The sequence below is a fragment of the Pecten maximus genome, chromosome 17 (genome assembly GCF_902652985.1).
Source record: "Pecten maximus chromosome 17, xPecMax1.1, whole genome shotgun sequence".
Lineage (NCBI taxonomy): Eukaryota > Metazoa > Mollusca > Bivalvia > Pectinida > Pectinidae > Pecten > Pecten maximus.
The window spans coordinates 2,234,325-2,246,345 of record NC_047031.1 but is presented as its reverse complement, the minus strand read 5'-3'; the positions used below and the strand labels follow the sequence as shown (position 1 = coordinate 2,246,345).

At 34.0% G+C, this 12,021-nt stretch overlaps 1 protein-coding gene across 1 annotated transcript; it reads left to right on the top strand.

Annotated features, from left to right (window-relative positions):
• Positions 1 to 264: 264 nt before the first annotated feature.
• On the top strand, positions 265 to 10,582 carry LOC117315968 (transcription intermediary factor 1-beta-like). The gene is made up of 2 exons (XM_033870410.1): positions 265 to 337; positions 8,827 to 10,582. The coding sequence occupies exon 2, from the start codon at positions 8,856 to 8,858 to the stop codon at positions 9,720 to 9,722; it is 867 nt and encodes a 288-aa protein (XP_033726301.1). The 5' UTR covers positions 265 to 337; positions 8,827 to 8,855; the 3' UTR covers positions 9,723 to 10,582.
• Positions 10,583 to 12,021: the final 1,439 nt, after the last annotated feature.

Genomic DNA, 12,021 nt, shown 5'->3' with positions numbered 1-12,021 from the left:
TGTACGAGGGACAAGTGATCTAGTATAGTAAAGGGGTACATTGTACGAGGAACAAGTGATCTGGTATAGTAAAGGGGTACATAAAACAAACACGAACTTTTCCTAATATAAATTTTTGTTCAAATGGACCGAGAAATGTACACACAGTATTTATATGCCTAACGGAGCTGGATATCTTTATTAGAGCAACCACATTACGTCACCCATTATTGTCATATCCGTAATTGTAATACCGCCTTCTGTAAGTGATCTGCATATTACACACGACAAGGAAGTAAATAAGCGACTCATCGGTTGGAAACGGTTTTTGATTTTCTGGTATTTTAGAGGTTTTAGGGTGAGTATTCCAACCAAAACTTATGTTAATACTCTGACTTATTGCACTCAGGCATTAAATCTATAATCATGCTTGCATAGCATACTAAACATGCATTTAAAACCTGATAAACATCTGCTGTAATGAGACCTACACAAATAGAAACCTGATTGTATGCGTTGCTTTATAAATTGTTAAAACTCGACATGCTGTTATATGTAGTGGGTAGCTTGTGAATACCTTAGAGTCGGTAATCCACATTTACCGACTGCCAAACTTTTTTAAAGACCTGAATTATGAAATAGAAACATATATAATATTATGAAATATAAAAATCATACCGGTGCCGGAGTCCGGAATGTCAAACATTGTTTATAATTAGCTGTTGATAATACACATCAGTGCGTAGGACCATGTTAAATTAAACTATGGATTTAAATGAACAACAGTTAATATAACAGTGTTGACTATTAGGTATTACCTTATTTATTCTCATGTTAACCTTTGGAATACTATAATTTGTTCTTTATTCCATAGTGAAGTGTTTGGTAAGGCCAGTATGCCAGACATGTTAGTCGAGGTTGGTCGAGTGGCGGAGTGATGTAATAAGGATGTACACCTCTGGAAAGCCACATTTTTAACGAAAAAAACACTTAAAAATGGCGGTTTTCTTCTAAAATACTGTTTAATTCACTAAAATGTGTTCTTCTAATATGTTTATAAATAATATAATAAGTATGTGACCTGTGTCATATCATATAAAAAAATGTAGAAAAAAATGAAAAAATAAATGTGAAAAAAAATCGATCAAGTTTTAAATAAACATAAAATATTGTCCTTTAACACTCTCAGCCATATAACCTACACAGTCACTAATTTTCACAAAAAAATAAATGAATAAATAACATATCTGAGCGAAAAAATACTTTGCAATTGTATAGGGCATATGAGGCTCAAATAAATTTCAAAACGAAAAATATAGGTCGATGACCTTAAAAAAAGTTATTGTCAGAAAAAGTTATCTCCCCTGACAATTTGTTCGAAAAAAATATAATATGAACCTTACAAATTTTGAAATAAACTAAGATAGTATATCAATAAGATAATTTTCCTCAAAGTCGTGCAGGAGATACTTTATAAATATATATATATTGTAACGTTCATTGCAATATTATGCTTATTGTTTGTTTTGTTTTATTGATATTTTAGAACGTTAAAACAACCGCCCTTTGTGTGATTATTCTCATTTGAAATATAACCAAACATTTTGTGTAAAATTAGGTTTGTTTGAGTTGTTTTTCTTTCTAATCTTACTGTTCCGATTTTAACTGATCAATTTATTATGGTTATTAATATACAGAAAAGCAACATAAAGTGGTTTAAGAAATTGTTTCCTGCGTATTTCCTTAAAAAGTAGGGATGGATTGTTCACTGATGAAACATAAAATCACCCCAGGTGTCAAGCTCAACTTTTCATCTAACGAACGCCATATTTATCATTTTATTAATTTGGTTCAAGAAACCGAACAAAAAATAAGGGGGAGATAATTTAGTATCAAGGAAGACTATGCTGTGCATGTTTATAAACCATTTCCATGTATATCAATTCAAATATCTCAAAGCCAATTATGACATCAAATGTCCAATGAATTGCAGTCGGACAATAACAAAAACTATGAACTATTATTAGTAACTGAAAATATGCATATGGCATCATGTAACATTAATTTTTTTCGTTGAATTAAATTCAAAATTGCACATGGTAATGAAATTGTATCCACTTTCCCATGGTGTTGTCTCATTCCTCATAATGACTACGGATATTGTCGATAGAGCAATGAGGGCTGTTTGTGAAGTGTAAACTGAGAACGAAATAGAATAAAACTCTGAATATTGTATAAAAAAAAACGAAATAAGATTACATTTTATATGTTTAGTTATTTATAATGTCTGAAAGGTAATTCAAAGCCTTTTTGTGCTAGTTTCGATAATAATTGTGTGATGTTTGAGTGATTTAAATTAGTATCAGGATTATGTGACATATACTTATTTTATTTTTAAATGTAAACTTTCATGACATTTACTCTAACAAGCATGCAAATAGTACAGTGTATTACATAAACACTGCTTATAAAGCTAGTCTATAGTAAATACATTGTGATTGAATTACTCATTTTGACACATACTTCAATTTACACTCAAATATGTATAGAACCTAATGATATTGAAATTACACTACAGCTGAGAGTTTTGATGTAATTACACAACAATTAAGACTGTTGATCTAATGTTGATGTTGCAAACTACGAAATCAGCTTAATGTACATGTCCAACATAATGTACATGTGTACACATGTGTAATCATGTCGATGTGCTGTGAACCCTAATAAAATAAACTAAAGTGATAGGTAGGAAAGTTAAAAAAGCTTAAAGTATCATGTTACCTTAATTATTGCTACAAATGCAAATCTGATGTTATATCTAAACGTGACACCGACAGTGGGGAGATGTCACTTGTACACACAACTTACAGTAGACTGCCCAATACTCGTCTGTTGTCGTCAAACTATTTGTATCTCAGATTTTCAAATCTACAGCAATATTTATTAATCGTACACAGGCAATATTTCTTCACGCGAATTTCACGTGAAATGCACTTGAACAAAGTTCACGTGAAATTTACATGAAAAAACTTCACCACGTGAATTTCACGTGAATTTTTTTATGTGAATTTCACGTGAAAAAATTCATGTGAATTTCATGTGAATGTTTTTTTCGAGATTTTTTCACATACAAAAATAATTCTAGCAAAATGTATTTAACGGCTCCTCCACCACGACAAGAAGCGTAGAATACATTACCCAATGTTGTGAGCAAGGTAACACAATATATTTCGGCTTATGCCTATTTTCAATGTAGGCCCATACATTGTATATCCTTTTCAGATTCGCGGGGAAAAAGTTAAAAACTTGATTAACGTTGTATTTGTCCTATTTATCTGAATGAATTAGGCATTATATGAATTCAATATTACTTGTTATGCGTTATGAAGAGGATACATTGCAGTTGAAAATTAGATGATTGGCCCTTTTTTCCATATACCTGTAGCTAATGTTTTTTTTTTGTTTTTTGTTTTTTGTTTTTGTTATTAATAAACCATCCTGAGCCTAAGTCTCTTTGCACTTAATGTCGGTTTATACACAACAAAGTTTAAAAGAAAAAAATGTAAGATCTGATTCTTATTTATTTATAGATCTATCTATTTATTTTTATATACATATCGTCGCATACATGATTGGCTCTTGGGACTTCTCACAATCTTATAAATGTTAAATGTGGTAGGCTAAGCCTAGCTATATCCCGTCATCTGCCCCACTATTCTCAAATTCTAAGTTTTGTATTTTTATGGTTAGAAATTACAATCAAGATGCATTAGTGTGAAGATTTGTTCCACAAAGATATTTCAGCTTTTATTTTATTTAAACCAGCATAGAAATATAGCAAATTATATAATATCATTTTGGAGCATTCAAAAAGTCGAGTGTCTCTCAAAACGCAAAAGAGAGGTGAGTACAATAGTCGACACGGCCATTTTATCCGGATCTTGTTTTTCCTGTGATACACATATTTATACATGGTGAGATAATTATTTTATCCTCTGCTAATTTCATTTTTAAAAAATTAATATACAGTTCTTATTTTAGCGACAAAAAAGTGTTATGATAACAAAAGCCGAAAATAAAATAAAAGGTTTGATATTTATAATAATTTTCGGACTACGTCGATTAAACTATTGGACTACGACCTCGGAAAAAATGTAAACAACGCCCTGTTGCGTTGCGGGTATTTCAATGCACAGAAGAGGATTTTTCGTCAGTTGCAGCCGGACTATTTTATAATTGGTAGGTTTTTTTTATGTAAATACACATATTTGTTCATCCAAAATCTAGAATACAGTATTTTAATATCGATGTTAGGCTAGTTTGACAACTGGACGGCCCGGCCCGAGATCTACAAAACCAGACGGGCAGACGACAGTCCTACCTGACACGTTTAAATTCCCAATGTTAGCCCTTTCGCAACCAAATGTGACAAATACTTCAAAAATACTATAAAACACATCTTCATTCCAACTTAATCGTCTTCGCATTGATCGTTTTCCTCAAATGTGATGAATCATTGGAATATTCTTTCGCAGGCAAATCGCCTTGGTGGGCTTACTAAAGGCGAGATGGCTGAAGAGAATTGACCGGAATGTTCAATAAGTACTCGGTGATTTAACTTGATAGGATTGTTTTTTATCAATTCTATCAATTCTGTATTAAGGCCCTGCGTAAGGATATACATGTTAAATAGAGAGGATTTCACTTAACATGATAGGTACCTTCAAGACATGTTATATTAATGTATTAAGCATCAATGGATTGAAAATTATATAAGACTTATTCATAATGAATTGATTGAAAACGACTCGTTCTCTAGTATTTTGTTCATGTACATGTCTTTGTGTCAATTACAAAAAGACAAAGGTCACATGTTACAGTGAAACATAAACATGCAGTAGTCGGGTGTTGTGTGTATATTTACCCTATATGTTTGCCAGCGACCTAGCATCTTCATACATGTACCTTGAGATCATATTTAAAACAAAATTCACACAATGATAAGGATGTTAATATCTCCAGACAAGATAAGTCTCAGGGTTTTTAATGATTCAGTTTGTTGGTTTGTATAGCTTTCCTAAATTAACACGTTGTATTATTATAAGACAAACTGTATTTGACACCATCATATTAAGCACAATGTGTAATTAACTGATTTTAACAAAAATACTTTTCTAATTAATGATATATATGGGTATCGACGAGACAAAGCCTCATGAAAAATATGCTCATGTGTTTTAAATACCAGCACTGCCTGAAGGGCCGCCTTGCGCAATGTCTGTTATCCATTCTCATCCATCACATATTTCCTTTAAATCTCTACTGTTTCTGAATTCCAGAATGGATCTGATGATAAACACATGGTATGGCTCCTATATAGTGCCAGCAAGAGGGGCTCAATAGGGTAAAAATAGAAGAAAACAAAACTTTGAACAAATAAAAACAATTAAAAATCCTTCTTGTTAAAGAATAACAGGATTTAGTCCACCTTTGAACCATTGTTAGGAGAGGCAGCTCAAAAAGTAGGAAATTATTTGTAGTACAACTTTCATGTTAGTATTTTGCCATGATTGCTGAAATATCCAGGTGTAAGTAATGCAGGCCCTCTGGGCCATTTGTTATTTGAGCAATATTATTGGTCAATCAAATATCCAAATAGTAGTTTGTAATTTCAATTCTACAATTTCTTTGAAGACTCAATGTTTGCTTACTAAGATTTATGAAAACCTTTTTTAACATAATCAGTATGTAATAAATACTGATTTATTGGTTTAACACTTTGTGCCAAAATTATATAATGTAAAGTTTCTATTATTTTCCAGACTGAAAAATAATATGCCAAAACACTTTTGTTGTGTTGAGGTGTAGATCTGATCCCTCAGCCTGTAGTCCTAAAGGGAAAAAAAACTAGAAAAGAAACTTCATCGACCATCATCGACTGAAAGAGTTGTGGTCAGCTTGTCGAGTGAGAATGGCTTGATCAGATCAACTGGTATTATCATGAAATAGCAATCAGCATGTCTTGACAAATTCCCAGGAGGCAGATCCGGATTTCTACCCAGACTTACAGTGTTGCTTTTCGGGCCCTGGAATCTCTAAAGTCTGTGGAACTGAACATCAGTTCAACCACACGAACCATAAGAACTGTGTACTATGAAGAAAACCATCAACTCCGCAAAATCTATTACTGTTGTGCTTTCTCCTGTAACACAGGTATTGTTTTATGTTAGCATTTAATTAACAGTTGACAGTAGATGCTACATGCCATGAGTGAGGACTGTTTAAAAAAAATTGCAAATTGCAAAAGGATTCAAGACTTTTTAGGGGGATTTATTTTATGGATGGTGTGTTGAAAAATGAAGAGAAAGAGAAGTGGGAGAAGATAAGAATATGAGAGGAAGGGTGAATAGAGAAACATGTTAAATGCTAGTGTTAAAGAGTAAGAAGGAAAACAGAAATAAAAACAGTGTTGTGAGAGAAATGAGAATGGAAGGGAGGGTATACGTAGAAGATGTTGGAAGTAAGTAAGGTGTGTAAATGTTGTTATATTGATAAATATTGGTTGAATAAAACATTATGAACCTATTTGACGTTTTTTTGCTTTGTTTGCTATATTTTTGAAAGGCTTCTTTATAAATTATTACATATTAATATCTTGTTTATCAATACAATGATTATTAGTTTTTTTCAAGTAAAACTAATGTAAACAGCATGTGAAATTTATGTAAAGCTCGCGTGAAATTCATGTGAATTGTTCATTTCACGTGAATTATTTCACGTGAATTTCACTTTTTTGCCATTTTCACTGCCTTTGGATGGTGTAGTCTGCTTCATATTTTATTCACGGTACTTTTCCTCTCCTACGTGGTAACATTACTGTACTCAATCAACATTGGTTTCCTGACAGGATGCCAAGACAATTCTGCTATATATTATTCTATTTAAGCTGAACACTGTACATAAATCCCATTGCTTCTTCATTCTTGTGTGATGGTACAATGACTTTCGTAGGTGCCTAGACGAAGCCGCGCAATTAAAATTCCACCAATAGCATCTCATTGACTGTGCCACTTGTTTATAGATTTTACCGACATGCGGATTTTTAAACCAATTAAACTTCGCTAAAATAATAGTAACTGTTATGATTAGTCATTCTAACTGTAAGTTTTATTATGTTTTCTTGTATATCGTTTAATTATATGAAAATATTTGTCCAAATATTAGATTAACGTTTACGTCATTTCTAAACAATCAAATGAATCACCTCCCCTGACACTCATTTAAAAATGTTAAACTCGATTTAGATGCCATGTTGTGTATACATGGATTAAAAGGCCTGTGGCTAAGTGACAGGATCCGATGATCTACCTGAGATATAGCCTGTGTTTGAATAGTTATTAACTGAGAACATATCAGTATAAGCCTTTTGTACTGGGCGTTTTGTATTTCGTCTCACCTGGTTGCACATGAAAACAGTCTTCGCTTTGTACACAAGTTAATCGATCGATCAAAAGCGACTTGTCCTTGAACACAGCTAATACAACAATCAATACATTCATAACAACAACGTGAAGGAATTTTATGACACATTTAGATGGAAAACATATCTTTATTGAGGCGTTTTTATAAAAAAAAAAAAAAACGATATTCCAACACACATTAACACAGACCGCGGAAGCTAGTAATGGGTATGTAGTAACTAAACGGAAGGAGGTTTCTATAATCCGGAAATTGTTCCGACGATTGTTTTCTTGACATTTTGGTGTGTTTAATTTTGGCTCATTCACCACAGGCGCTAAATAAACCAAAATATAACCACATCCAAAATGTCCCAAAGTACGGTACCGAAAAAAAGCCTCGTAAAGTGTAACACAGTTACCGTAAACGTTTGTTTTTTTTTTCAATTATATAAATGTAACAATTGTTCATCCATTTTTTCCCCAAAATTGAACATTGTTCCGTTCCACTGGTTTTAATTGCTGAGACAGATAATTTTAGATCTTAACAGGTGTAATTTATGTTGTATTTGCTATAATGATTGTACTTTCACTTTTCCTTTCCTTGAATTACGTTTTTTTTTTCATGTTAGGTTTTCCAATGATTTCATCTTATCTGGAGTTCAATATGCTATAAAACAGATTTGAAAACAAAACAATGTAAAACAAAAAATAAACTAAAAGAAACAAAATTTCTTTGGGAAAAAAATCACTTCCGAAATAAAAAAGTCAATTTTTGTTTTCTCCATCATAAATATATACAATTAATACAGAAAGTTAACCATTGTAACAAGCATGCATGACATTCACATATTTAGATTTAAATTTGAAGGAAGAAAAATCGTGTCCCCTCACTTTTGCGTAATGAGTAAAAAACAAAATAGTGTTCATTTATTCCAATGACCAAACCAATGATCTAGTTTATTTGAATTATGATACAATTAATGATAATAATGGATTTGACTTATTCAAAGACATACTGAAACGTAATCAAATGTATGACATCGCAGTTTTCATGTTTTATCACGCAGATTCCAACACCAGTAGCAAGGCATTATTACTTTGCACTTTTGTTATAATGTTGGTTAATGTGTAAAACAATTGAAACGTCATCGCTGAATGACATAATTAAGTTATCATTTAATTGATGAGAGTTAAACAGGAATAATACCATGCTTTTATGTAATGATACAATTTAACGGGCTCGCTCTGGTTTTCACAGAAGTATTAACCATAACAGGATATAGAGTGACATTGAATAGCTAAGCAACACAAATGCGTATCACTCCGTAAATGATTACATTGCATTTGTATAACATCTGTTAAAAATACATGTTTTCCCTGTTTACAGGTCAGCCTATATCCGTCTTGAGCCTTACGATGGCCGAACATGGGCGCCCTCTTGAACTGGACTTACTGAAATGTCATATCTGTCTGGAGCGACTTCAGCATCCCAAGTTCTTACCCTGTCACCACAACTTCTGTCAGGAATGTCTTGGGACCTACATCACCACGAAGTTTTCTGGGAAGATGGCCTCAGAAACACCCTTCCCTTGTCCTATCTGTAGGAGGATGACCCCTCCCGTCAATCTATTTACATCTAAGGACAAGGTGGTGGGTCAGTTCCTATCTGATTCTGGTATCCAGATCCCCATTCATCTCCAGGAACGATTGTCTGAACCACTGTACTGCGATCACTGTCAGACACATGGTCACATGACCAACCCAGCAAAATTCTGGTGTCAGGACATGGAGGCGAACTTTTGCGAGATTTGTAAGGAACAGCACCACGACAGCATACATAGTGACTGTGACATCTTGAAAATTACAGGGCAAGGTGGAGCGGGAACAAATCAGCAAAAGTCAGTATATCGATGTGGCCAACACTTTAAGAACAAGGTTTGGTATTGTGAGAACCATCAACTTCTCGGATGCAGCAGATGCAATTTAAAGGATCATAGCCGTTGTAAGGGGGTAACAACAGCTATAAGGTATTTAAAACAATTAAAAGATGAATCGCGGTTCACAAACATTCAGTCGATTATGAATATAAACGCGGATGCTATTGACGTAATACTAAAGGACTGTGACAAACACCTTCACAATCTGGTACAGAGCCAGGATATCGCACTACAGAGTATCACCGATCTACGTCAAAATGTCGATAAACGGTTAAACATGCTACAAAAGGAAGTTGATAGCGTCGTTCAAAGAGGAGAAAAGAAACACGGAGGCCGCATCACGTGAACGTATGATGGATGGTGTGCTTAATACCATGGCAGGCTAAAGAAGAGTCGTGTACAGCTGTGGTCAGAGTTGAGAAAGTCTTACACGTCCGTCAGTTTTAAACATGATGTTGTTAGTGGACTCGGGACCTTAATGATGATGCAATGGGCAACACACACAACACATTCCTGGTATTCATTGCGCCCAAGCACCGCCATTCGTACGAGTTCAAAGTGAAGGAAATCGGGACGTTCAACATAGAGACTTCTTCAAATAAAAATGATTGATGTGTCCCTGGTGTTTTGAACCTTCCTTGCAATCAGGTAATCGTAAATGATAACAGGAACAAGAAACTGTAGCTGTTCACAGACAAATGCCAGTTCCTAGACGAGTTGACAATTCCAGGAAATACCAGTGATCTGTGTCTGATGAACAACAATACTGTGGCGTGTGTTTCTATCGACTGGATTTACGTTATTTTTAGAGGAATATCAGCTCTAAAATTCTAACTGAAAGTCGTCTTGACAGTATGTGAAAACGATTCCAGTCTAACCGTCACATCAGTGTCGCCAACTTAGCAGACGATGTTCAACTTCACAGGGCCTCGATTTTGGAGTAAGGTAGGCTTTTGACATCAGTGAATAACCACAAAACTATAATTCAGTATGCATACATAACCGGAAACAATGTCGATATTGCCGATTTTTTTATTAATATTATTTTTTATATATATATTAATGCTGGACTTTTAATGTTGTCGTGTCTAGCATTTCTGAACATTCGGCAACGAGCCCTTGTGTATGTGTGTTTTACGACATTGACAATTTGATTACTTCGTATAGATCAAGAATAGCGTTAATAATAATTTTGTGTCGACTTCATTTCTTGTTATTATTAAATTTTACTCTCATAACTTGTGTTGCTTTATTTTTTGTTGTTGTAATTTGCAGTGTATGTAAATAAATGCTAACATTCAAAAGCTCTCTAGGCCGAATGTAACCGGCGGTCATTGTTTTAACATGCAACACGTGAAGCTGTATTCCTACACTGACCGAATCACTATAAATTGTAGTATACAGTATCATGAATACAATTTTGTTTACTTACTACATATAGGCAAATGCAACATAGAATGTAAATATAATATCGTGATCACTTATGATGGTCCAGACTCGAACTAATCTGGACAGGGACCGCGGTGTCCGAGTTGTTAAGGTGTCACAACACTTTATCACTAGCCCTCCACCTCTTGGTTACACGTTCGAAACCTACGTGGGGCAGTTGCCTGGTACTGACCGTAGGTCGGTGGTTTTTCTCCGGGTACTCCGGCTTTCCTCCACCTCAAAATCCTGGCACGTCATTAAATGACCCTGGCTGTAATAGGACGTTAAACAAAAACAAACCAAACAAACCAAACTAATCCAAAAACAACTCCATTAATATCAGACACAAACGCGTGCTAATCTTTTGATAAGAGTTATGTAAATAATAACATTGGAAATAAATACAGGTTGCAACACAAACTGAAAAAAACACAATTATTATCACGCTAAATTGTCGCCGCAGTCATCCTACACAGGTTAAATTTGATATAACCATTGAACCATTTTTTCTTTTAAAGGGACATTCCGTCGTTAAAATGAGATTATGCTACATGAATAAGAGTAAACGGGAACTTTACTGTAATTTAACACTAAAACTCTAAACAAAACCCAAAGTTTTTAAAAAATATAAGTTTTTAAAAATGCAACTTCGACCCGAAGTGCGAAAATGAATCGGAATAGGTGGGGAAATGAGGATACGATAATATAGCGAACGACATCAAAGAAAATCGAATAAATATAGGCAGCTTGATGAAAAGATAGTACTGAGCGAAGGAGTTGTACCGGTCGAGTCGAAGGAGAAATTTGCATTGTTTCTGGAAAGTCTGACAGGTTCATAATGAAGTTATGCTGGAAGCTATATTTGCTACCGTGATGGCAAATTTCATACGTTAAAAATAAATGATTTTACAGGTATAAAGTGTATTTATTTTACATCCGTTCTACATCTGTAGCATTTCCTACATGTATACACTCATGTACACGTTTTCTGTGTTAACATCGCAAACATGTTTACGCCCTGCGTAGTTCATGTTTATTCCACTTTGTCCACGAGTAGGATAATGTTTGTGTTAAATATTTCAAACGTTTATTTATTTTTTTATCTTTAAACTCATTCAAAAAATAAAGCCGGCTATATCTGGGGTTTATCATCACAACATAAACGATTCACCTGTATCACTCGCTTTGTCTGGATCTGTTTAGATTTGCCTATGGCG